This window comes from Molothrus ater, chromosome 5 (assembly GCF_012460135.2).
Source record: "Molothrus ater isolate BHLD 08-10-18 breed brown headed cowbird chromosome 5, BPBGC_Mater_1.1, whole genome shotgun sequence".
Classification (NCBI taxonomy): Eukaryota; Metazoa; Chordata; class Aves; order Passeriformes; family Icteridae; genus Molothrus; species Molothrus ater.
The window spans coordinates 45911601-45939439 of NC_050482.2; the positions used below are offsets into that span (position 1 = coordinate 45911601).

General features: G+C 35.4%; 1 protein-coding gene across 1 annotated transcript in view; it reads left to right on the forward strand.

Moving 5' to 3' along the window:
- APAF1 (apoptotic peptidase activating factor 1) overlaps nucleotides 1-27623 on the forward strand; it is a 31470-nt gene extending 3847 nt beyond the window's left edge. The window contains 24 exon segments of the mRNA XM_036400368.2: nucleotides 422-605; nucleotides 3549-3661; nucleotides 4181-4312; nucleotides 4718-4956; nucleotides 5892-6059; nucleotides 6853-6984; nucleotides 8854-8967; nucleotides 9522-9700; nucleotides 11095-11221; nucleotides 13149-13274; nucleotides 13854-13985; nucleotides 14657-14782; nucleotides 15833-15994; nucleotides 16263-16391; nucleotides 17159-17284; nucleotides 18178-18297; nucleotides 18943-19068; nucleotides 19422-19547; nucleotides 20965-21007; nucleotides 21010-21083; nucleotides 21414-21539; nucleotides 22290-22415; nucleotides 22851-22997; nucleotides 25982-27623. Of these exon segments, the coding sequence (XP_036256261.2) occupies nucleotides 422-605; nucleotides 3549-3661; nucleotides 4181-4312; nucleotides 4718-4956; nucleotides 5892-6059; nucleotides 6853-6984; nucleotides 8854-8967; nucleotides 9522-9700; nucleotides 11095-11221; nucleotides 13149-13274; nucleotides 13854-13985; nucleotides 14657-14782; nucleotides 15833-15994; nucleotides 16263-16391; nucleotides 17159-17284; nucleotides 18178-18297; nucleotides 18943-19068; nucleotides 19422-19547; nucleotides 20965-21007; nucleotides 21010-21083; nucleotides 21414-21539; nucleotides 22290-22415; nucleotides 22851-22997; nucleotides 25982-26125 (3221 nt within the window). The 3' untranslated portion in view covers nucleotides 26126-27623.
- Nucleotides 27624-27839: the final 216 nt, after the last annotated feature.

A 27839-nucleotide genomic window follows, 5' to 3' on the forward strand; every position in this document is an offset into this window, starting at 1 on the left:
CTATAGCATCCTCTGCTGATTCTTCTAGATGTCTCCTTGATCACTGTTTCAGGGTTATTTTTACACCCCAGGTTTTGAACTCTTGCAGTTCTACACAGTTAAAATGTAAATGGTAGGTCAGAGTAGCAGGAAGATGGATGCAGAAGGGGCTGTGGAGGGATGGGAAGGAAGATGTGTAGAAAGGAGGGAGAACAGCATCAGTGATGGTGTGGAAATTCTGTGGGTACTTGCCCTACAGAGTCTACTCCTTTAAAAATAAACAGAGTGGTCTTGTAGAACCACCCTTTGGTGTTAATAGAAGATTTGCAGGGATGGCTTGCAACAGATTTTAGAGGTTTGTTGACTTACTACTGAAAGTTGCTATAAAATATCTAAAATTGTTTAAAATGTATAGCATGATTAATACTTTTTTTCTTTTTAGATTACTTTCCAGGAGGAGTTTACTGGATCTCTGTTGGGAAGCAGGACAAAGCAGGGCTGCTCATAAAACTTCAGAATCTCTGCAGTAGATTGGAACATGACTCCACTCTTTCACAAAGGCCACCACTGAACATTGAGGAGGCTAAAGATCGTCTTCGTTTGCTGATGTTGCACAAATACCCCAGGTGATGTCAGTAAAATCAAATACTATTCTTTTAACTGATAAAACTTTGCAGATTAACTTTGGTCTAATCATCTGAGGTGTCTGTGTTGTGGTTACATGGGTCTTCACATGTCTACATTGTTGGTTTTTTAACCAACTTCCTAACTAAGGCTAATAAGACTTCTATCCACAAAATATGCTAACCAGCTGTGCAGGAGTCATGTTTGCTTGAAAAAGCAAATAGTGAAATAATGAAGGTTTGAATAGTGCAAGATAGGAACAAACAACTGGAAATAAGGATTTCTCTAACTTTCAGTGTTCTCACTGTGTGTGTAGACCACTTCATTGATATGTGAGGATCATACAGCAGAAAAAAGGGTGTGTATCACTACAGAAAATTCTTCTTTCCAGAGCAGATGGTGTCTTTAGAAAGTGCTTGGTCTGGAGGTACCAAATGAAATCAGGTTTTCATGATGTGACTAGTTATTGCCAAGAAACTAGTGTCTTTCTTAGTCATTGCACTGCTTTTTTCACCTTTGAGCAATAGTTTTTGTTATTTGCTGAGGATTTAATTACTCTCTGGGAAAATTTGTACTAAACTAAATGAGCCTGCTTGTCAGTGAGTTATCTTGGGAACAATATTCCAGTCTTGTGATCTTTGTAGATAACATACTGGCATTTCTGTACAGGGGAAAAAAAAAATCTTTAATTTGAAGAAAAGATATGTGAAATATTGACAGGTCCTCCAAAGGAATCTATCAGCTGAAAGTGCACTTTTCCTTAAAGGATGGGAAGTGGTTGTCTCCACTGACACATTTCCGTTGTTATTTCTTGTTTATTAACAAACAAAACAAAACTCTTCAATACAGAAGTGGGCATGGCAGGAAATAGAGGGGAACGTGCCTGGGAGTAAGGTTCATAGAGGGTGCAAGTATATGGGAAACAAAACTTCACTGCAGCTTGGGAAGAAGCTGGTTCTGTTTCTCTGGTTCTGGAATTCTCTTTGGCAACAAGAAGTCACTTTAGCTATACCTGGATTCAGACAGCCAACCCAGTGCATCTCTTGGGAATAAAGTGTTAGACAAAGAATTCAAATTTTGAAGCCAGTATGTTTCTTGGGATTAAATTTTTTTTACTAGTCAAATGAAAAATGGAAACTATGGTGTAGTTTAGAATAAGAAATTACAGAATTTAATCTCCTGTGATTGTTTTCACAGGGTTTTGTTTGTTTGGGGTGTGTTTTTGTTTGTTTTGGTTTCTCTTTGTTATAAGGTTTTTAAAATAATCCTAATTAGAATTTAAGTTTTGTTGGTGTGACTGGAAGAGAAAAATCACTTGTGCCTAATGAATGGGAGGACTTTGAAGTCCTCAGATTAATTAAAAACATATAATCAGGCTGTAATTCATGTCACCCATCATATTTTCGATTGTGAAAGTGCCACAAAACAAGCCCTTCATGGCTATGCTAGTATTCTTGTGAACCCTCTGATTTATCAAAAGGTTATTAATAGAAGAGTTGTATAAAAATGAGATAGGGGTAGCCAAGACTTAAATGTATCTTTGAGAATGTAGTCTGGTGTGTATGCACTTCTTTAAGGAGGATCAAATCCTTATTTACAGGCTTTGATGGCGTAAGAGCCACTTAGCTGAATAAAAATGCAGAAGGTTTTTCATGCTTCAGTGAGAATTGGACAACTTAACCAGTAACTAGTGGAGTGGAAAATTCCATCCCTTAAAAAACAAGCAAAGTACATGTAAACAATTTGTAGGATTAGGTGTCAATAGCTAAAACTCCCTGAATGCTAATAACTTATTTCTTTTCATACATCTGCTTGCCAGCTGGTCTTTTTGACTTCTTGCTCCCTTAAACCCCTTAAAACTGTTTAAAAACAGTTTTCAGTAATTTCTCTGTCATATATAGGCAGGTGTAGGGAAGTCTACTGTGCATATTCTGGTGAGATTCCTTGTAGGAACCTACAAATGTGGCTGGCCATATGATTGGAATATGTAGTCAGTATGAAATGTCATTTATGTAAGAAGAGCCTTGCTATTCAAGACAATTGCTTCACAAGGGGGTTAGTCTCATATAGCTTTTGAAGATACAAGAACAAAATTGAAAACTCGAGTCAAAAGAAAACTTAAATGCTTTCTCACAAAGCTCATCACTAACCTGTGTCAGAGTTATTTAGTTTTATACAACTCTTTTCTCAATTTATGATACTTAGTGACTTAAAACCAGTAAATATTTCTGGTTTTCCTGGTGTCTACTAATGGAAATGTTTCCCAAAACATTGTTTGGACTTCAGTGGTAGCTATGAAATAATAAATGGTAAATACCTTTTTGAGATAACTGCATTCAGCTTCTTGCACAGTGTTTAATCATAGAATCACCAAGGTTGGAAGAGACCTTCAAGATCATCAAGTCCAGCCATCAACCCAGCACCACCATAATCACCTCTCAGCCATATCCCCTAAGTGCCACATACAGACACTTCTTGAATGCTTCCAGAGACAATGACTCCACCACCTCCCTTGGCAGCTTATTCCTGTGCCTAACCACTCTTTCACAGAAAATTATTTTCTCTAATATCTAATCTGAACTGCCCTGGTGCAATTTAAGGCCATTTCGTCTCATACTTCTGCTTGAGACGTGGCAAAGAGACCATCTCCCACCTGGCTACAACCTCCTTTCAGGTCATAAATATTGATAAGGTTCCCCCTGAGCCATCTTTTCTCCAGACTAAACAACCCCAGCTCCCTCAGCTGTGCCTCTTAGGACATTTTCTAGACCCTTTACCAGCTTTGTTACTGTTCTGTGGGCATACTATTAAGATATTCTGCATACTAATATTAAAAAAATTATGCAGTGATACTTTGTAAATTATTAAAATTTATTTTCTTTATTAAAATGCAATACTTTATTTTAGCATTAATAGTTGATCTGAAGTATTTCTTCTCTCACTAGGTCTCTTTTGGTCCTGGATGACATTTGGGATTCCTGGGTGTTGAAAGCATTCGATAATCAATGTCAGGTACTGATCACGAGCAGGGACAGGAGTGTAACAGATGCTGTGGCTGGTAAGGAACACTTTCCTCTCCTGCACCACAGATTTTGTGTTTCTGTGTCTGCAGTTTGTTCTTGTGAGCTTTCAAAAGAATCTGATAGAATCTGTCTATCAATCTGCGCACAAGTGGCAAGGTTTTAGAATTCTGCTTTGAAAAACTTTATGCTCTTTGTGAAACAAGTGTTGTATGTTATCCCAAAATTTACATGTTTTCATTGATGAGTGCAGTAATTCTCAACAGAAGAAATTAACCTCTGTGACACTGGCGCTGTTAGACTGATTATCTCTACACTATTCACCAGTGACTGCTCGTAATGCGTTCGTAATTATTAGCTTATAGTCTGTTTTTTTTCTGTGTATATATCTCTAATGCAAGCTGATTCTGATAAGTAGAATTTATACTCTTCTTAGTCCTATAAAATACTATGCAAAAAATCATGAAGCTTTGCTCCAGATTTTGCTTGGGAAATACTTTGAATTTCCATATGTTTTTTTGCATTAGTTGAAATTTTTTCCATTTTTCTGTTTCTAGGCAATAAATACGAGGTTCATGTGGAAAGTGGACTAGCACATGAGAAAGGACTGGAGATTTTATCCCTATTTGTGAATATGAAAATATCAGAACTTCCAGAACAAGCTAACTCTCTTGTAAGAGAATGCAAAGGTATTCTAGTTGCTCTTTGTTGTACGATTTACCACTGTATGTAATTTTTTTTTATTCTATATTTTGACTTAAAAATAGAGACGGGAACATCCTTTAATACTATATATGTTAAGTAAAATACAAGGGCTTGTTAAATATTTTGGGGTTTTTTTAAGCTTAGCAGAAGTCTCATGTTGATTTTTTGGGTAGTTTTCTTCACTGTATTTTCTCTCTGCACCACAATTACACTTAAATGTGGGGAGTTTGCAAATGTCTACATGGAGCGTTTATTTTATTTATCTCTGTTCCACACCTCAAGAATTTAATCAGTGTATTGGGAATATTACCTGTTTCAGTCACGTGACCATCAACTGTTGGACTGTGTTTCTTGATGACCTCTAAATTTGATTTAATCTTTTCCCTCAGGTTCTCCTCTCGTGATATCCTTGATAGGTGCATTACTCCGAGACTTCCCAAGCCGCTGGGAGTACTATCTCAGGCAGCTGCAGAATAAGCAGTTTAGAAGAATAAGAAAATCTTCCTCCTATGATTATGAAGCCCTTGATGAAGCAATGTCCATAAGTGTTGAGCAGCTGGATGACAATTACAAAGACTACTATAAAGACCTCTCTATCCTCCCAAAAGATGTTAAAGTACCTACTAAGGTAATAAAAGCAGTGCAGAAACCTTATGATTTTTAGTAAGATACAAACAACAACCTTAAAGAATTCTCAAAATCTATAATTGCCACGTATAACTTCTACAGTATGTAGCTTAATAATAATTGCTAGATTGGGTAGATTTGTTCCATTATTGTATCATGACTTGTATTGTTAGTAGTGAAACTAAAAAAATCATAACCGAATAAACATATTCATACAGTTTAAGTTTATCGATGCTCTGACTCCATGATTTCAGAAGGCTGAAGAAATGCTTTATTAACCTATGTTATATTACACTAATACTATACTATAACTATACTAAAGAGGTACTATACTAAAAAGATACTACTTAAGAAAAACCTGTGACTGTCTCCTGACAGTCACGACAAAGCTTTGACCCAATTGGCCAATAAATCCAAGCAACCAACCCAATTAACAAATCACTCAGTAAACAATCTCCATAACACATTCCATGTGTGCCAAACAACAGGAACAGCAAGTAGAGATAAGAATTGTTCTCTTCTTCTCTGAGCTTCTCACTGCCTTCCCCAGGAAAAATCATGGGAGAGAGAATTATGTCTCTCTCTGTTCAAAGAATGTGAATACCAGATAAGTTTAATCTGCATTCCGTATAATGTTCTTTAATTAGATTGTAATTGAGCTCACTGAAAGCTTGAAAACTGTTATGTGGAATTTGTCTCCTTTTATGGTCACCATAAATCAGCACAAATAGACAAAAGATAGGTTAACTTCTAACATCTGTCCTGTGGTTTGATATGAAGGAATTGGTAATTTATTGAATTGGTTACTCTTTGTGTCTATATGTGTTAGTAGGCATTTTGTTGACAGTTAATTGGTAGCCTTTTATAATATTCATACAAATCATATTACAACTTGGTTCTGATTCTCTTTTCTGGTTTTGTGTAAATATTTTTTAGGTTCTCTGTATTCTTTGGGATATGGAAACTGAAGAAGTTGAAGATATACTACAGGAGTTTGTTAACAAATCACTGTTGTTCTGTGATCGTAATGGGAAGTCATTCCATTATTATTTGCATGATCTTCAGCTTGACTTTCTCACAGAGAAGAACCGCAACCAGCTTCAGGTAATGTGTCAACTGATACTTGCGTTCAACTTTACTCTCCAAAGCTGGGCAGTTTGCAGAAAATGTTGCTTTGTTAAATGGTACCTTGAGTATCTTCATAGCATAGGTCCAAATTAAATTTAACTTAAGGCTGAATAACTAAAAATACTAATTTTCGACTTGAAACTGTGGGAGTATTTCTTCATGGTTACATCTGCAACTAAGAGACTAAACTGAGAGAAGACTCTATAACCATTATTTCTCTATCAGATGTTTCCAGCAGGAGATGTAATGTTCCACTGTTGGTTCCAAAGACATCAAGGCCCTACGAGAATAGAAGACTACTTTAATGCAGAGAAATGCTTTTTGCTCCTTTTTATTCAATTTAAGGCAGTACTTTCAGGAAGATGACCTGTAAGTTAGGCTCAATTTCAGTTCTGAAGTACAAGGCAGAAAGAGTAGATCTGAAGAAAAGGCAAGTTTTTTGTCTTGCTTTAGAAGGGTCCTTTTTTGTTGTTGTTGTTCTTGGCTACCAACATTTAAGATGAAGAGAGATTTGGTAGCTAATCTCAGTCTGAGAAGGAGGGTTAACAGCTTGCTTTTCTGTCCTTCAATATACAGAGAATATTCTTGGAGAAGTCTTTAGCAGTAAATTAGGTTAGGTGTACAGTTTTTGGAAGATAAGCTTTCTTATTTCACTTGTTAATGTATTACAATTGAGAAATAATATTATTCTTCAATGCTATTTACAGTGTAATAATAATAATACTTATAATTCCTCAGTGCCAAAAGTGTGTTTTTCTTCACTTTGCAGGAGCTACATAAAAACATTGTAAATCAGTACAAGAAATACTACAAGCTTAATACACCTGTTCTGTCTCAAGAGGATTGCATGTACTGGTATAACTTTCTAGCATATCACATGGCAGGTGCCAAAATGCAGCAGGTGGGTTCTGACAGGTGTCCTTTGCTTCCCTTTTTTACTCACTCTTACCTCTGCTTTTCCCTCCAGGCCTTCTCCCAGCTGAGCCTCTTTTCCCCTTGACTTTAGTCCAACTGGGTGAACACTCAACATAGAGTCTTTAGGAGGTCTTCTGATAATCACTGTCCCTTACAAAAACTACTTTATTTCTACCCTTTGTATCTTGTCTTTTCAACCACTTCTTGAGAAGATTTTCTATTTTATATCATAATGGCTTCTGGTTTTCTTTTACTTTTCAAGAAGCTTTAATAAGAAGTTTTTTCTCTAAACCTTTTTGAAAACCCAAGCTCTCTTTATTGTGTAATAATACAAGTAAATTGATTTCATCAGAGCATTTTATCAGTTAGTTACTTTTTTATCTTTAGAAGTCTTGTTAGCTTTTTCCTCTTATGTCATAGAGATATGTGTGTAAAAATTCATTATCTGATTTTTGCTATCATTCAATAGCAAAAAACCCCCATCAAGAGTTAGATGGGCAAGTCTCTTGTTTCCAGAATTGTCTTGGCACCTTAAAAAAATTGCTGTCATTTTTGCCAGCTGCTCTTTTTCAGATATTGAGCTATTATGAGAAGGAAATCATGCAGAAAGATTAATAATTGGTAGTTTCACTTGAATTTGAGTTTCAAATGTCTTGAATAATGTTTGGTCATGGTTGTTAATTGCTTTATTTCAGAAGTACTCAATGCTCTTCATTTGAGCTTCTTTCAAGATGGTTCATCTGACTTATCATATAATACACTTAATGGATTTATCTCTTATAGGAACCTTCATAGTTAATGTTGGTTACAAGTCTAGGTGTTTTGAATCATATTTATATCTTAGTATCTTTACTTTCAGTGTGTGTGAATGTTTTTAACGGCAACCTTTCTACATTCTGTAGAATTAGCTGTCTCAGAAGTCTTGAGCCTGGCTCATTGTGACTATATGCTTCCTAGAGTTTATATTCTATGCATCACTCATTTTTCATTATTTAGAAATGATTTCTACTTGTTGGAAGGCTAATGAAGCTAGGAGGTATTCCTTTTCTTAGTTTAACAATGATAATATTTTAATTCTTGTGGTATTTATTGATTCAAAATTAGAATATCCTTTACACCTGTGCAATGTTCCTGCTAAGCAATTTTTTTGAGGAAGTCTAAAGAAAACATTGGACCAATACTTGTTAAAGATGGTCATCTAACTAATAGGGATAAAGTTCAATGCTTTGTTTTTTTTTTACCTGGGTCTTTAATAATATTGACAGACCTTGTGTGCCCAGCCTCATGGTTTTGAGGACCATGAATGTGGAAACAGGGACTTTTCATTTGTGGGACAGATGTGAAATTGTAAGGGACTGGCTGGATCAGTTGAATGTTCACAAGTCCATAGGGCCTGATATGATACAAGCCGGAGCACTGAAGGAATGAACGGATGTTATGGCAGGACGCCCTTGATCATTTACCAATGGTTTTAGGAGTTCCAGCATCTCTTAGGAAGATCAACAATCATTATTAACAGCGATCTTTGCTAGACTGGACTACAAGAAGCTTTTTCAGAGTTAAGTAAACAGGTCTCGTGTGCTGCAAAAGTCAAGAATTGCTCTGTACCTCCATCTCCTGTCTGCTTAGCTGTATCAAAGAGCAGTTTAAAATAACAAACTTAGCCTTCTGTACACTGAATTTTTATAACAGAACAATTAAGATGCAGGAAATGGGAAATTGCCTGTTTTCAAACAGAGACAGTTGTACCAAAGTATATTAAATACCTAATCTATTTCCTGTGTTTTTCTTTTTCCTCCTAAGTAGATTCTGTTGTGAAACTTACACTCTGATCTTAAATTTGTATTTCTTTTAGGAGCTCTGTGATCTTATGTTTTCTTTAGATTGGATTAAAGCTAAAACAGAATTGGTGGGGCCTGCTCACCTGATTCATGAATATGTTGAATATAGTTCAGTCCTGGATCAAAAGGTATGATAATAAAAGGTAAATGATCAGTTGTTTCCAAATATAATTTTCTATTTTGTAATTGCATTTTTATGGATGTATGTATATGGCAGGTATATAGAACACGCATGAAACCAATATTAAATTGAACTTTAACTTGGAGAAGAAAAAAATAAGGAAATTCAGTTTTCTGTTTGTTTTGACTTCAGTGTGTAAGTGGTTGGCCATGGAACTCAATAGCTATAGTGATGAATACCTATGGGTGGATATGTAAGGTACTTTGCTTTTGAGGAGGTGTAGAATTATGCTGACCACTTGGAATAGTCTTTCTGATATTTCACACTGCTTATTGAATAAATCACTATGGCTAGTATTCTTTGAAAAATAAGGATATTGCTTTCTGAATAGGATACTAAAATATTTCAATCTACCTGTATGTATTTGCTAATATAACTTAATAGAAAAATAGAGCTAAGGGCTTCTGTAAGAATATTAGCTGTATAGAAATTTTAAAAAGCAAGGAAATAAATCCTAAGATTATTTTTTTCTGTGTTATCAAACGTCTGCTCTGTATTTAGGATAGCACAGTGCGTGAGAATTTCCAGGAGTTTCTGTCCTTAAATGGGCACCTTCTTGGCCGGCAGCCCTTTCCTGACATCATCCAGCTGGGTCTTTGCCAGCCAGAGACATCAGAGGTGTATCAACAGGCCAAGCTACACGCTCAAAGGGAAACAGGAACATTTTATCTGGAGTGGGTGTAAGTAGCTGCAGCCCGTCTGCTGATATGCTGATCCCTTGACCAAGGAAGTCATTTAATGTGCAACTAAATACCATGTATGGTAATAAAAGGATCTGTGTAAGAACTGCTGGGGTTTTCTCCTGGGGAAAGAAGGTGTAATAATTTTCAAGAACTTGTGGGAGAAGGGGAACTCATGTAAGGCAACAACTTAGCAATAATTACATAAAAATAAATTGAGTAAAATATTTACTTCTGTATTCAATTATTGTTCATTTTTAATAACAATGCAAAGATCACAATATGATACTTTGAATCTTCTTTAAATAGTTTTATTTTAAAGTTAGAATTGTAGTGCCAGTATTTGGTATGTTAGTCTATGTTTTTATGTTTTAAAGTACACCGTGACTTTAAAAAGGAGAGCATTTGTGCCAACTTGCAAAGCTTTATAAAGTAGCGAGATGTGAAATAGTAATCTCTACACAATCTTGAAACTTCTCCAATTTAAGCAATTCTTTACTGTTACTGTATTTTTGGAAGTTGTTTAAGGAAAAGATATACAGATCTACGCATTTTCACAGCCTTGTCCAATAGTTAGTTGACTACGTAACTCTCTTTGATTCTGTTTGATATTTCTCTTCTGACATTTGTAGTACTTGGTGCTTATAAAACAGAGTGAGTCTGTGGCAAGCAATTATAGCACAAGCCAGGCAGATTAGTCCCCTGTTTGAATATTTGGTGATTTTATTTAGCAAAACTGCTTGGAAATTGCACAGTTCAGGAGACAATATCTAGTTAGTTCAGGACAGAGATGGTTTGGTCATTATCACCAAGTCATCTCATTACAGTGCCAGCTTTCTGTGTTAAGATCTGGCTAAACAGGATGATTGTGATTGCTACTAACTCTTAAGTTTTTGTTGAAGTGAGGCAAGAGTCATCTAAGGTGAGTTATATCCTGTACCTAATCTGTGATTGAAAAGTGGTGATAGTCACAGATCTTATTTAACTATCTAGTGATAAGAATTGACCCATTGTCATGGAAATTAAGGAAATTTGTGCAGATCTAAGCAAATATACTAGTGTTTTTTAATATGCTTGAAAAGGAAGAGTTCTGCAGGAGAACAAGAATTCTCAGGAAAAAGTCTATATTTGGAAATGGCATATTTCAGATCATAAAACTGTTATCTTTCTTGGTCTCTAAGCTGCAACTGTTGGAGCACAATATAAACCTTTGAGTGAATGTTGGAATATGTGCTTCCTTTATTAGTTCAGCATGAAGGCTGGGTGTAGTGGGTTGGTTGTTTTGTTTGTTTATAAAGCTTGCTGCTCAAGATGTGTGAAAAAGTGTTAATCTTCTTAGAGATGATTTTGAATAATACAAAGGCACTCATCTAAATAATTGTCTTCCCCTGCAGAAATAAAAAATCCTTGAAAAATCTCTACCGTATGGTTGTTCGCCCGCATAGAGATGCAGTTTACCATGCCTGCTTTTCTAAGGACAGACAAAGAATAGCATCATGTGGAGCTGATAAAACTCTTCAGGTAAGACACCTGTGAATGAGTCAAAAGAGATGCTGTTTACCATTTCAAAAACATTTAAACAGTCCTATCACTTTTCTTCTGTTGCTATGTGGAAATATTTGGATCTAGGTTGTAATTGGAGACAAATGATTGAAAAGGATGTATTATTGCAAAAATGCCAAGTTGCATGTTCAGAATAAGTAAGCATTATATTCAAGAGCTGAATGGTGGGATTTTAGGGTTTATGTCCTCACTGCCCTAATGTGTGAACAGAAGATGATATGGAAAAGGTCACAGCTCAGCAATGCACCCCAGCTTATTTAATATTTGCTTGCATAAAATGTTATTTCCAGTCACAGTAGACCTTCTAAGTACTGAGCAGTAAGATGTTTTAGGTACAGCTTTAATATTTCTATGAGATTGTGGTGGATGTTATGCCACTTTAGTGTTTAATTAGTTAAATACCTTAACACATAAGAAATACATCTGTGGAGAAAATGCCTGAAGCAGGGGACAGTATTAAATTGGATACAGGCCCAAAGTGCTTAGAAAGCAGATTAGAAGAGACAGAGAGGAACGTGACTAATATAAATTTGCCAGCAGTCTGCCTGGAGGGGAGTCAGCCAGCTCTCAAGAAAACTAGCAATCAGCCAGCCAGTAACCTGGTAAAGTACCCATATTCAGACAGCCAAAGGTAAGGGAAAAGAACAGCTTTGCTGCAAACCTTTAGTATTGTTTTGGATGCTTGAGAAGTTGAGTACTAAGTTGCTGCTCATTTGGCTACTTACTGTGTTGTTACTGGGTTTTTTATTTGCTTATTTTATTTGCTGGCCTGTACAGAATTATGATCGTGGCATCCACATAGGAGATGCTGGTGGATGTACTCATGCTGTGCTGTAGTTGCTGTGCTGGGCTTCTGTACTTAATGGCCTCATTATTGACACTGCAGATTGCTTATCTTTTTTCTTCATTTTACATCAAAAAAAAATAATAATCTGTGGATTGCAATTGCATTTAAACTAAACTTTCATTGAAGAAACAATAGGAAAATTAGCCATAATCCTTTTTTTGTTTTTAATCTTTGAGCTTATTAATGTTTTTTTCTAATTATGGCTTAAGCTTTTCAGTTTTCAAGGCTACTTAAAAAAATGATTGCTGGATTAAGAACAGATACTCTGCAGAACTTACTGTGAAGGTAGATTTCCTGTTACTTCAGTACTTAAGTTCTTATTTGAACAAATACCAACCATTTAATTGTCATTGGTATTTCTGTTCAATAAAAAAAAAATCTGAAAAGTTCTGTAAAGAACACCTTGTGGTCTGTTTTAATAATTAAGAATATGTAACCTAAGATGGAAAGGGACACCTGATTTCCACCCCCTGCCCAATCCACACTGTAAAGTTAAATCCCAGAATTTAAGGAAATGGATTAATATGTTGCACTTTTCCCCAACTGTCCTTTCATTGCCTATGTCTAACTTGAGACTGAAATGTGTGACAATTTTCCTGACAATTTTCCCCTATTTATTTTTGGTGTTTTGTTCTTCCAATCATCAATTCTGTTGAAATTCTTTAGACCTATGGGTGTCCCATACATATAAAACTGGAATTTGTAGTTCTATGAATATCTTAGATTTTGTTAATAGGTTGTGTTTTCCAGTTACTGTTAAAATAGGCTGTGAAAGGTCATGGCTCTTAGGTTAGAGTGGGGGTAGAACAAAAATATTTTGAAAAATCAATTTTCACTAATTCTCTCTCTTACAATTTCTATCACACTTGCAGGACTTTACAATTATGTTATTGTCCCTGAAATTATGAATGCTTTCAAAAATCAACCCATTTTTTTAAGAGCTTGCATAAAGAGAACTGTTTGAGCTGATAAAAGAAACTTGTATACGTGTTTTCAAACTGTCTGCAAGTTATAAGGTTTTACTCTTCCTTGGTTTAGGTGTTTAAAGCAGAAAGTGGAGAGAGACTCCTGGAGATAAATGCCCACGATGATGAAATACTCTGTTGCGCTTTTTCTGCAGATGGTGAATTTGTAGCAACTTGTTCAAGTGATAAAAAAGTCAAGGTAAGGGAATGAAGGAAAGATGATTCTTTTTTTCAAACTCATTATTTGAATTTCTGTTTAACCAACTCAGCACAGATTCTTAAAACTAAAGGTGTTTTAAACTGTTTTAAATATTATGTGGATAATTTAATACTTGACAAACTGAAAAGCCCCACTTGTTACATAAAAAGATACTTAATGTTAACATCATACATGCAGAATTAACCACTTATTTTATTTGTATCATCTGATGTTTCTTTTTAACTAGAACATATGTGAGTCCAGTCCTACTCATAACATGAGAGGAATCTATTAATAACTTTTTTTAATGCTTCTTTTCTGTTATCTGTGAAATTGTTGGGATTTTAATTCCTCATTATACTAGCAAAATCCTGTTGAATTTCAGAATTTATCAGATTCTAATCTGAATTATGACCTTTCTTTTCATAATGTCTTGCTTCTTTATTTAAATATATAATCTTCCCTCTTCAAAATATATTTGAGGTATTATTAGAAATATTTTAGGCATAACTTCCAGATTTTAAAAACAATTACTTTAAATATATTTAAAAGTCTGTTTCATCTTTTAATTCTGCCTAGGTGTGGAATTCAAGAACAGGCCAGTGTAGGTGTGTGTATGAAGAGCACTCTGAGCAGGTCAATTGCTGCCAGTTCAATAACAAAAGTGGTCAGTACCTTCTGGCCACCTGCTCAAATGACACTTTCATCAAAGTAAGTGGAAAAGGGTGAGATTATTCTCATGCTGTTTGTCATAACAAGGTAGTTGTTGATGTAGAAATTTATCTAAACATGGCAAAGTAATGTTTTTTTAAATGAGCCTGGTAGAAGAGACATGGCAACAGATCACGAGTATTGGCTACAGCTCTGTTATCAGATTTCAGCAAGGCAGAATAGGAGTGTTTATACTCAGAAAAGGAGAATGGGTAAGTCCTCTGTTGGTAGGGCATGAAGGTGAGGACTTTGTCTGATGATATTCAGTTTGTTCAAGACTAATTTAAGAGATTTCGTTTTTGTTGAAGTGTGTAAGCTACGTAACTCTAATTTAGAAAGCTGAAAAGGAATGAGGCAAGACACTGCTTTTTTCTCAGTCTGAGGAAACTTTCAGTAATTTTGTGCTGGTCAGGGGCCTTGTCTGCACTGTACAGAAATTTTAAACTAGATTTATGTAATTCTGATGTTAATAGTTTTCATGCATCTTACCAGATAGAGGTAAATTGTAGGGTAGGCCAGGGTGTAGCATCCAGTCCATGAGCATGTAAAACTAAGAAAAAAATAAAAGTGGTGTTTTGGTTGCCAGTGTATGATTTTGAGAAGAGCATAAATGATCTGTCTTTAAATAATTCATTATTATTATGATATTTATATGTTTATTTCTCTTACAGATTTGGGATTTGAATGGAAAATACTGTAGAAATACGATGATAGGTCATGAAAATTCTGTCAATCACTGCAGATTTTCACCAAATGATGAGTATGTTGCTAGCTGCTCGACAGATGGAACAGTAAAGGTATACAGTATATTTTTAAATCAGCCCTTTGTTTTGATGATGAATGGGCAGGTTTTGTATCAAATGCAAAATATGTGTAAGAAAATTCTGTGTCTGCAAAATCAGCTTTAATGCATTCAATCCTGAAACAGTTGATTATTGGTCCCATTTGTAATGCAGGATTTTGAAATTGGCTTGTCCAGTACTAGGAAAAAAGTCAACTGCTTGTAGTTGCAAGTAAATTCTAACTAGCCTCATTTTGAATGTTTTTGCCCCCTAATGCACTTTGTTAAGTAAACTTGAGTGGGGAGTAAAAATTCTTTACCCAGAAACAGTAGTATGTTTTTAGGTTAATTGAAAGTTTTGTTGTCTCTGAAAATGAATCATTAGGAGACATAAAAATTAAGAGCAATTTCATCTGCTGTTTTCTTGTATGCACTAGAAGAAAACTGGGAGGTTTGTGTTTTTCTGAGAGTGTAAGTATTTTTATTGCCTTTAGTTGCAACAGAATTATGCTATTTCAGAATTGCAATTCTTAAAACACTCTTATGTTTCTATGTAGTTGCTAAATCAGGAAGGAAGGATTGCTGTAGCTGTTTTTCATAAGGAAAAATGTGGTGAAGGGGACAGAAGTGTTCCCTAGATTTTTGACAGGTCCCTCAATGAAATTAAGGTGCAAATCTAGATGTGTACCAGATTTCTCATGGTGAGTAGATTGTTTACAGAGTTGCAGGGCAGGTGTTATTTTTGGTTTTATCCTTTTTTTAAGGAGAAGTTCAGGCAGCATTGTAGCTGGAATGATAGGAGGGAAAAACCCAAAGAGAAAGTTCTGCTACAGTGTAATCCTCTTTTTGGTTTGTTTTTATTTCTTAATTTTTCTCCTTTTTTTAATATATAAATAATTTGGACTTGTGAATATTCTAATGCTATTTGTTGACTAGGGAAAGTAACAAGGGGCTTTCATAGTTTATTCTCTGCCCTTTTTTATTAAGAAGTAGTTGGGAGCTCTCTCCTATTGTATTCTGTACCTACATCAGCCAATAGATTGTGTCTATTTTCTGTTTATTCCAGCTTTGGGAAGCACGCTCAGGAAATGAACTGAAAAGCATTGAGATAAAAGATTTCTTTAAAAATGCAGATGAACAACCAGATGATGTAGAGGTTTTAGTAAAATGTTGCTCTTGGTCCAGAAATGGTAACATGATTTTGGTGGTAGCCAAAAATAAGCTTTTGGTAAGTACCTCACTTAAGTAATCTTTTGGAGGTAGTGTATTACAATATAGGTAGAAATTATGATTACAGATGAAAATCCAGGCCATTAAGTTCTTTCAGATAGAAGTGTCTGATTTCAAGTGTGAATAAACAAAAATATGTGGTCAACAAACCTGTGACTAAGAGGAATACCTTTTGAATTCAAGAATGTAGAGTGTTGAGCGTATAAAATATTTGTCGGTAGTGGAGTCATTCAAACAGCGTTCCTATTGTAATTATGTGTTCACAGCTTTTTGACATCAACACCTGTGGTTTGTTAACTCAAGTCATTGTCAGCCATCACAGCACAATCCAATACTGTGACTTCTGTCCTGGGGATGAGTTGGTAGCAGTTGCTTTGTCTCACTGCTCTGTTGAGGTAAGTGTCTGCAATATACCACGGAAGGCTGCTTGCAATTAAAATGTTACATTTGTCCTGATAGTTTCTTGTACGCAGAGATAAAACACATGCTGTTTTTAGCAGGCTTTTGGTGTGCTCCATTCTTATTAATTTTCATTTGCTTTTTAGATTTAAAATACCAGCTGGGAAATAATGTTTTAAAGTTACATGTTCATTTTGGACAATGGAACCCACATTTATCTAAAACTAGACTAGTCCACTAAGTGTATCTAAAGCTACTCTTGTACTCTCAGGGGTATTGCTAAACTCAAACCAAACCCTCTCTTCTTCTGTGTGCTAGTAAGAAGGAAGGAAACATCTAGAATAACTTTGAGGCTACTAGCATGGCTAGAGTAGGTCTATACAAATATCAAGTTTGGGGTTGGGGTTAGTTTGGGGTTGTTTTGTTGTTGTTGTCTTGGGATCTTTTGGTTCTTCAGTCTGTACAGTCAAGTAGAACTTGTATTTTCTTTATAATGTGGGTTTTTTTTTCTCTGTATCTCTTAAAATCATGGCAGTCAAAGAGGCTGCTGATTCCATTTCCCTGACAATTGAAATCTGGTAAGCAGGCTCAGTTCTTGTTACATTTTATTTCAGAATAAGAACTAAGAAAATACTAGGAGACATAGTAATTAAGTGTCTTAGTAGTAAGTAAGCAATTAGTAAGTAATTAGTGTACTTGCACTATTTGCACTGTAAATGCATTTTAAATACTTTTGAGTTTTTGTTTCATATTTTTATTGTAGTTATGGAATATTAAGTCTCTATCAAAAGTGGCATATTGCAGAGGACACATGAGCTGGGTTCACTGTGTGACATTTTCACCAGATGGATCTTTATTTCTGACTTCATCTGATGACCAGACAATACGTGTAAGATAACTTTTCTTTTTTGAAATACCTGAATTTAGATAGGTATTAAGTCACCCATTTAAGGAATTTTTTATTGTAAAATCATATATAAAATACATAAAAATATACTTGTGTATTTTTTGTGTAAGGTTATAGTTAGTATAAATTCAAATATTTGTTATAAAGTAATTTACATATACTGTAAAATGTACTGGCTTTTTTATTTATTTACTGTTTATCTAAATTTCCTCTTTATATGATTTTTTAAAGTTTGGTTGCACTTTGAGAGTAATTATAACCTTCTATTTTGTTTTGCACTTTATCTAAATTGGGAATTTTGAAGGTTTTTCAGGATTCTAGCAGACTTGATATGTTTCATTGTTAGGTATATTTGCCTGTTAGTATTTAGGATAAATTACTGTAATTGTAATGTCTCATTAAAACCTGTGAAAATATAACTATATCTTACCAAGGTAGCCTTTCCCTTTCTCCCAAGTTAGCACATACATTCTTTCAATTTTGAAAGCAATTGAAATATAGAAATCAGTGGTTTTATATTTCATATTTATATTGTATTTTTATATTTAAATCTGTATTTTGTATTTTTATTTCATATTTTTTGTAATTGGATTTTAATGCTGCTCTTAGAAAATTTTGGATATTACAGCTATGACTCTAAACACAGGGAAGTCTTGTAGTCAGCCTGGAAAAAAAAGTTCTGTTTCATCTGTTGGAATCACTGTAGTAACTGCACAACTTTCCCAGGATCAAGAGCAGCAGAAGCATAATTTTATTGTTTTAAAAAGTCAGTGTTGCTTAAACTTTATAAGCCTTCTGTTTACAGGTGCTGTTACTCAGCAAGTTTTATGTCTTGTTCTTTAATAAAGCTAATGAAACACTGTGTTCTTCCACAGATCTGGGAAACAAAGAAGGTGTGCAAGTCTTCTGATGCTGTGCTGAAGAGTGAACTAGATGTTGTGTTTCATGATGGTGAAGTGATGATTTTAGCCATCTACAATCAGAAGAATTTACAAGTAAGGTGTATTTACCGATATTTTAGTACGTTTGACTATTACCAGCAAATCTCAGTAGAAAACTGAGGAAGCACTGAAAGAACCTCTTGTTCTTGGCTTTCAAGAGTTGAATCTGTAGCAGATGACTCAGTGTGTGATAACATTTTTGTATCTAGAAACTGTGCCTAGTTTAGTAAGTGGAAAAATGGGGTTTAAGGGGAAATTTCTATGCTAATGTTGAAACTGAGTCTGGATGCAGAGGACCAGAACTCTTATCCCTTCATGGTAGGGGACTGTGGGCTCTCCAGGTGGCTCAGATGTGCACAGCAATGTGTAATGTGTACAGCACCTATAGACCCAGGTGTTACACAGCAAATGATGTGATGCTCCAAAGCTCTGTGTAACAGCTGAAGGAATCATCTCAACCTGGGCCAGTGAGAGGTGTGAGCCCAGATTTGCACTAAAGGAAATAGTGGCTACACTCTCACTACTGTGGACCTGCCACACCAAGTGCTAAGTGCACCAACATCCAAAGTGGTTTATGAAAGTAACTCATAATTTAAAGTCCATAACTGTTCCCTTTGGCATTGTCAGCTCTATGTTGTAATTTATTTCAGTTGAAATTTTAGAATATTCTAATACCTTAATTGCCTTCCTATTTTACAGCTTATCAATGGAAATACAGACAAAGTTATTATGCAGACAGCAGCTCAAGAATCCCCCATTTCCTGCTGTTGCTTAAGTGAAGATCTTAAATTTGCAGCTTTTGGGCAGGAGAGTGGAACAATAAAGGTATTAAATCCTAAATCTGGTTTGAAAAACAGTAGGAAAACACTCCTCTTTATGCTTTTTCTTTTAAAATAAATGTTATTTGGATGATGTTATACAATAATATTATTCAGTATAGTAATTCAATTTACATTTGTGAATTATGTCTAAATTAAAATAACTTAAAGGTAATGCTAATAATCTAGCTCTGAATTTCATTTTACCCAGACTACACTAATAGGAATTTTTGGTTGTTCCAATCTAGTGACTTAAAATCATGTGTTTGCAATCTCATGTAATTTAAGAAAACAAGAACATGCAATTTTTTTCCTCGAGTGTGTCAAATAAATGCAATTATTGTGTTTTTCGCTGTAAAGGTACTACAGTTGTCAGATGGGAAGGTTCTGAAGTCCTGGGAGGCCTACAGGACATCTGTGCAGCACTGTCAATTTACACCCGACTGTCAGACTCTCATCTCAAGTGCTCATGATCCAGTTATACAGGTTTGAGCAACATTTAAAAAGATAATGCTGTAACTTACTTAAAATAAAGGAATTTATACTACAGATAATGTAAACTCAGTATATGACTACTGTATTCTGCATTGCTCCATCCAGGGGCAAGGGACTGTAGAAAGTGTAGCTTTTACTTATGCCTTATGTGATAATGAATATTACAGATTTTCTGGTTTTACTGCTGTGGATGCTAGAAAGGCTTTGAGAAGAGTAAAAGAAACACTAGCTGTCAAACAAGGTGTCTGAGCAGTTCTGAAATGATGGTTTGGGATGCTGTAGGTCTGTCAGTGTGCTTGCTTCCACTGTCTTGAGGAATGATGTAAAAAATCTCTGAGCAGGCTGGTGTGCCCACCCTGTCCAGTGCAGAAAACCAGCTAGAAATAGAGTGGCTGCACTAATGTGGGCTCGAATTAGGAACCTCTGCCTCTCAGCAAGGTGGGTTTGCTCCAGGATGCGTTCTGGTGTGTCTGTGTTAGCATTATCCACCTCAGGGCTGCAGGTCTGCAGTAAAGATCCGTGTCTCACTTAGAGCTTGCTGCGCCCTGGTTTATCCTGCAGAGCACTTCAGAGTGCTGGCAGGATCCCTAGGCACGTGGTCCAGCTGCTCAGGAGCCTTCAGGAGCCCTCACAGCTGAACCTGGAGTTTGACCAAAACCTCCAAAGCACTCCTGGGTGCTGATCCTCAGCCTGGGATCCTTCTCCTGGTTGTGCTGTGGGAAGTGTTCCTGCTGGCCCTCAGCTCCCTCTGGTGGGCTGAGCCCCCAGGACTGTCCCTGCACACACAGCTTTCTGTTCACCCTGCTGCAGGAAACCTGCTCCTTTGAAAACTATGAAATCAGTGCTGTTTAAAATAAATTGATGCTTAATTGCTTCTGTAGAAAAAATTTCACGTAAATCATTTTGCAGTGAATAGTTGAATTGAAAATAGAAGTGTCATTTTGTTATAAAAGGCAAAGCAAAATGGCAGTTTATTAAAGATGCCCTTTAAAATATAAAAGAAATCTAATTTAAGTCAGCAAAATATGAGGTCTGCCAGGTGAAATAAGTCTATATGTTTGATGATCAAAAGTTTAAAACCCCAAACTACTGAGGTGCCTGAAAATTATTGGTTTGCTGCTTTTTTTTTTTAATTACCAGTGAATTTTAAGTATCAAATTCACTTTGCAAATAAGATTATATGTGTATTATAAGGAACTCTCATATGTTGACCATTAAATGCTATGGCACCCTCAATCTTCAGCATCTCCGTTATGGATCACTTCAATATCTAACATTTTAATTAATCACCACCACCATCATATGAACTTGTTATTAGTCCTGTTACTTAAAAATAAAAAGTTAGTTCATGCTTCTTATGTTTGCTGTTTCACTTTTTAAAAAGAATGTATTTGATTTTTATGATTAGGTATGGAATTGGCAATTGAGTGAATGTGTGTTTCTAAGAGGGCACAAGAAGCAATCAAGGACTTTAGACTTCTCGAAAATTCAAAAATTCTCTCTTGGTCGTTCGATGGAACTGTTAAGGTGAGTAACAGGCTGTGAACTGAAGAAATCACATCAAACACATTTGACTCTCTCTTGTAACATTTGGTATTTCCTACATTTTGTGTGGGCACACATTTTACAAATAAATTACAAAGTGTAAGCTGACTTCTAAGACAAAATTGTGGGTTTTCTATTTTCAGTAAGATCTGCACTGTTGTATTATAACTATACCAGTGAGTATAACAAAATGTTGGCCACATTAGAACTATCTAGTTGAGTTTTATGCTTTATATATTGTTGTGTAAGATGTGATTTTACCTTATTACTGTGTTAAAAAAGTAACCATTTTTTTTCCTGTGTGTGTGATAGGTTTGGAATATCACTACTGGAAACCCAGAAAAAGATTTTGCTTGTCATGGAGGCGCTGTTCTTTCCTGTGCTGTTTCACCTGATGGTAGTAAATTTTCATCTGCTTCTGCTGACAAAACTGCAAAGGTTGGTTACCTTCTGTATAGAGATAAAAATGGTGCCTTATTTGTCCTGAAATGTAGTCTGTATTTTTAATTTTGAGGTAACTAGTGATTATTCAAGTTATCCTGTTGTATTTCTGGTTTTAAATTTCCTATATCTGTCAACATGTTACTAAAGCTGTTGCAGTCATTTGCAATTGATCTTGGATATAACTTAAGCCTAGTGGCTTCTGTACAAATAAAATGTGTGTTTAATGCACAGCTTTGTGCAGAACACTGTTTATTTCTCTGTATCGATTTGTTGATAGCCTGAACTTCTTAATTTGTAAATTTAAGAAAAATTTCTGAAACTTCCAGTGAAGTTTCTGTTCATAGGTTCAGAAGGCAGGTGCACAAAGTGTAGTGAGCTGGGGCTGCCCTATTATGTTCCTAAAACATTCCATTAGGTTTCAAAAATATAATTTTCAAGTGATTGATTAATCCTATTTCTGTGAACAGCTTTAAACTTCCTTGTAAATATATAGGTTTCATTAAAAGGTACATTCCAAGGAAAGATACATATAGTCAGTTCAGTAATTCCTAGCAAATTCTTGTGTGATTCTGGTAATAAAAAAGAAAACCAGACTCTACAGTTTAATGCATTTACATAAATCCAGCTAAAAATATGCATATGTATAAAAAGTCTTATGTACAGTTTAATGCTAATGCCTTTTAGAAGGAAATCATAACTGGTTTTGAACTTGTCCTTCACTCCTCTGTAATGTTTTCCATTTAGATATGGAGCTTTGAAAGTTCATCTGTTCTTCATGAACTGAAGGACCACGAAGCCTGTGTGCGGTGCTGCACTTTCTCTCCTAATAACAAACTGCTGGCCACTGGAGATGACAAAGGAGAAATAAGGGTACTGCTCTAATCTTGATGTTATTTTATAATTCCATTGATTGTCAGTTCAAAGACAGAAGAGTTCTTATGGCTTTTGTTCTGCAGGTCTGATTCCATAGCTTTGTGGTGAAAATAGCAAAGTTGGCCACATGAGGCAGTAGTTTGTAACCATATCGTTAGATTTATGTCCCATGAATGCTAAGAAACTGATTCGCAGGATTTAATAATAATTCTACTGTGAATTACATGTGTAATTAAATCCTCTATATAAGATACAGTTCTAAACCAGGATTTTTTAAAAATTATTTTGTCACTTCATGTAGAATATATATTTGCAAGGTGGTTGGTTTTTTTTTTTTCCTCTAATACAGAAAATGGATTTCAGGTTTCCTTATTTGAGGCATTTCTTTCCCTGTTAAGTTTCCTTCTTTAAATACTCTTTCCTCTTTTTCAGATTTGGGATGTTTTAACAGGTGCATTACTTCATTTCTGCTCCCCAGTTACTGTAGATGAAGGAGAGCCAACACATGGGGGTTGGGTAACCGACCTCTCCTTTTCTCCTGACAGTAAAATGCTTGTGTCATCTGGAGGCTATCTTAAGGTAAGCCTTGAAATAAAACAATACCCTGTCATACCTTACTAAATGGCAGTACTCTGACAATTAAGACTAATTCAATAAACAGACCTGAAACATTTTAGTTAACACAAAGCTGCTTCATTTTTGTGATGGTCTAGCACTTTTCACTTTTTCTTATATCTGCAAGTCCCCTGAAAAAGTCTTCTAAGAATTCAGGTTTGTTTCAAAGTCCCTACATTCAATTTAACTTCATATTTTCATTTGCAATGTACTTCCTAAACACCTTTAAAGATTCCAAACATTTTTGTATGCCTTAATATCCACTCACTTTTGACAGCAATTATGTTCTTTATGATTAACAGAAAAATACTCTATATCAGGCTTCTTTTTTTTTTTTTGAGATACTGAGGTTTAAATTTTCTCATAAGTAGAAATCCAGAGGAAATTACAGGCGATGATGTCTTCCTTGAAAGACATTTTATAAGTAATATTTGGAGGAAATCAGTGTTTTCATCACTCTTTCATTGGTTCATGCACCTACTGGGCATATGGTTTTTTGGGAAGGGGAAAAGGTAGCCTTTTTCAGTCTGTGAATGGTTTTTTGTAATTCTAAGTTTCTGATGAGATTTTGTGTTGGTTTTTTTCCCCTTGTGATAGCCAACACCTGTTATTAGAAAGGTATTATCTGTGTGTGTGTGTGTGAAATGACAGGTGGCAAAGTTCTAACCTTGGAGGGATGGAATTTTAGCTGATTGTTGGTCAGTCTCTTGGTGTTAGATATGCTATCAGACTAATTCTTTGGAATCAGTAACCATGTAACAAAGAGTTGAAATTTCTAAGTTAGTTTTGATAGCACCTTCTGATGTTCATTTTATATTAAAGAATAAGACATACTTTCTGTTTCTAGCTTCCTCCTCATTTTATCTTGTGGTTGCACAGTATGGTGCTGTAATGCTTCTTGGACTGTAGAATGATTTAGAATGTCAGGGTCTTCTGGAATTCTTCTAGTCCAGCCCCTTGCTAGAAGTGGTTTGCAGAGTTAGGTAAAATTGTTTAGGGCCTTGCCCTGTAAAATATTGTCCCCAGTCCAACAGGGTTGCCTCTGGGCCCTGTAAAGAGGGTTATCTTTAACGTGATCTCTGTTATCTCTAACCCTTTTATTAGCTGAAGACATCAGTTAGCCTCCTAAACAAATGTAGTACTCTGTCTTCCATGGCATCTGTTCTAGGTGTCCAGCCACCTCAAATCACTATGTGCTGGTCTTGCTCCAGTGTGTCAGCTGTCTTTCTTGTACTTGGGCAGGGCCCCACACACAGTGACTGAACTAACAGCCCACCCAGTTTGTTACCTACTCTGTATTCCACTCAGCCAGTCCTTATCCCTCCAGTTTGGCTGCAGGGATGCTATGGCAGACCATGCTGTTGGCATGGCTAAAGTCAAGGGTGCTCACATCCTCTGCTCTTGCCATGCTCTTTGGAGAGAGACCATTTTTGTCAGCAGAAGTCAATTGGGTGCTTCAGCATGATTTACCAGGTATGTGGTGTATCTCTGCTAGTTGTTCAAGATCACATCCTTGTTTTTCATGGGACTTGAAATGACTTCCAGGAAACTTGTTCCATAATAATCCTGGACTTGGCAGTGAAGATTACTGACCTGTAGTTCCCAGTACCTTCTTTGCTCCTTGTGAAAGTGGGTATGGCATTTGTCTTTTTCCAGTCGTGGGACCATGTTCAATCACAATGCCATCTGAAAGTATTGTATTTCTGCTTCTACAGATAGATGTGTATAATGTGCCTGAAAATACACAAACACAGAGCCATTTTGTAGGGAGACACTAGTCAGGGAATGTCCAGAACATTTCAGGAGTCTGCACCCCTAAAGCTGGACTGAGTTGGACTCTAGAGTTACGTGATCAACACCTTTGAATGAATGAGTCATCTTAGTCACAGATGAGGTGTATCCACCTGGATACTATTGAACTTGCTGTGTGAGTGGTACCCACTGCCACAGCACCTGCTCACTTATTCAGACCAAAGGTTCAAAAGCTCATTAAGATCCATTTTTGGTTTGGTTAATTTTTTTTTCTTTTTTTGAGGGGGTCTCCATCAAATAACAGACACTTTAGGAACAGTGGATTTAATCAGAGCATTGTAGCTGTGTAGTTGCAAATCTGTATTATGCACATAACTATAATGTTACATATTTCATGAGATGAGTAAGCTAAAAAGTAGTAATACCATCTGCTTTTCAATGTGATCAAAGCTGAAGGTAATCTGTTGTGATATTTTGCTGCTGCACTCAAATGCTGCCTGAATAGAAGGTAGAGTTCTTACTGGCACAATGGAACAACTGCTTTGTGCTGGATTGTGTTAGGTCCAGTTTTGCATTGGTCTACAGTTTCTCTGAGAAATGGGAAATTTCAGACTATGGTAAACTGATGGTTGCAGGTTTTTTGGTTTCTTTGTTTTTAGTGTTAACTGTGTACTCTAAAAATATTTATTGTAATCTCACTGAAAAAGAAGTCAGTCCTACTAAAAAAACTGCAAATTATTTCAAACATGTACATGATCAACCCTCTTGTGTGTCTAGCTAAGTTTTTAATTCAGCTATACTTTAAGTTATGTGGTAACATGTTTTATGTATTCATTTGGTTACATGAAAATACATAATTTTTAAAAGTTTGGACATATTGCAGTTTATGTCTATTGATTGCATTTTGTGATGGGGTAAGGGGCAGTACCTGAATTTATTTTGTATATTTTCTTGAAATTTAACAGCTTCAGTCTTTTTGAAGTTTCTTTTCATCTCAAAGCCTTATATTTAGTGATTAGTCCTAAATTTATTCTACTTAAAGATTGTTTTTAATGTTAACTAATTTGATGGACTTATTTTTAATTCTACCTCTTTGGTAAAAGCAGTCAACAGGGTTAGCCATGCTAAGCCTGTTAACAGATTCTATTCTGAACTTCTTTCACCTAACTGAAAGTGTGTTTTTATTCTTTTTATAGTGGTGGAATGTAACTACTGGAGAATCTTTACAAACCTTCTACACAAATGGAACAAACCTCAAGTCAATACATGTGTCCCCTAATTTCAAAGTATATGTGACTGTTGATAATCTTGGCATTCTTTATGTACTACAGAGGTTCTGATTAGTGGTCTGAACACTGCAAAGATAACTAATTTTTTAAGCTGAAGAGAAAATTTTGCTTTGCCTGACAGTCATTTAGCTGTGAATTATATTTAATTGTTGTATTCATGTATATTTATGTGCTTTTATGCATGTTTTTTCAAATGAACTTGCATTTAATCTTGTTTTTAATAAGAATTATTATGATCCTTAAATCTTGATTTGCATCTTAAGTATGTTGCTTCCAGTTTTGTAAGGAAATTATATTAAGATTTATTCAAATTAGTTGAAATTAATATTAATAGCACTGAAGAAAGAATAAGTGTATAATACTTTGAAATTATATTTTATGCTGAAGTTGATGGTTAAATGCTCTTCAGCTATGAACACAATTGTGCAAGATGCAAAAAAACCCATTTTTTTGGTGCAATGCAAGGATTTTCATTTAGTACAGAATGGGAAGAAGCAGGGGCATTGTTCATTTGTAAAATGGAACCAGCCATGTTGGTGCTTGATGCTCAAACCAAATTGAGATGATGTTCAGTTTACAGCAGCTGTGCCTCCCACTTGCAGTGAGAGCCTTCATGCTTCAAACCTGTGGAGATAAAGCCCACTGTAACATGGATGAGCTGTTCCTATTAAAGGGAACATCCCAAGTCTTCTTTTCTCATGGCAAAATATGAAATTCAATATTGTAATTGAAGTGGAAGAGACTGTGCCATATTTCCAGTCAAAGGATGAGTACAGCTAACCAGGTAAAATGAGAATGGAAATGGCTTAAAAGTTATGTATTGAAAATTATAAGAAGGTGTGAATTTTAGATTTTTTTTTCTTTTGGTAATAATACTCAGTTTATACTAAGGAGACACTTTACTGTTGTCAGATTTGTTTACATGGGATTCTATGCCCAGTTGATCTCTTGCCTGGTAATATGTGATTTTATGTTTTTTTAAATGTTCTTTTGTAATTTTTACAGTCTATTTATAGATTCAATATAAGGTAGAAATATCAGTGTTTTGTACTAATTGTACTTGACAAATGCTTTCTGAATAATTGGGTAGCAATGTTTTATTTGGTACCTAGTAAGCCTTTTTCTATTCAATTGCCTCTCAACTGCTATGAGCAACTGCACAATCATTAATATGATTTTCATATTTTTGTAGCTGGCAGTAGAACACTGTCTAACAACTTGATTGTAAAAAGTACAGTAGCAAGTATCTCAACTGGTACAGAATAATGAAATTTTTACTTTTAGTATTTTTTGTGTGCATTTCATAAAGTTTAATAGGCATTCTTAGTATTTCCCCAGTTTTGACAATCATCAGTTTTTCCTCTTTTCCAACTTGAAATTCTACTCTTTCTAAGGTGCTGTTCAATACGGGTCAGTATAATCAAAGTACTGCTGGCAGAAATGTAAAGAGAAGAAATTCAATAGAAAAGAACATGATGTTTTGTATTCCAAGTATGTACAGTACTTAATAAAGATGATCCAGGCAATATTGGCCAAAGTTGTAAATGAATTTGAATTCCTGAGTCAGTTTTTTCATACCTGGGAGGGAGGGGGATGGCTGCATCTTCTATTGGGTTTTCTTTTTCAGTCTAAACATAATGCTGCTTTACAAACTGCATCAAAAGTGCTTTGAGAGGTGAGCAAGAGTATTAAATATGGTTGTAGAAGAAAAAGGAAACAGAGGGAAAACGAAGTCTTGGAATATGTCTGCAGAGTTCAGGACAGT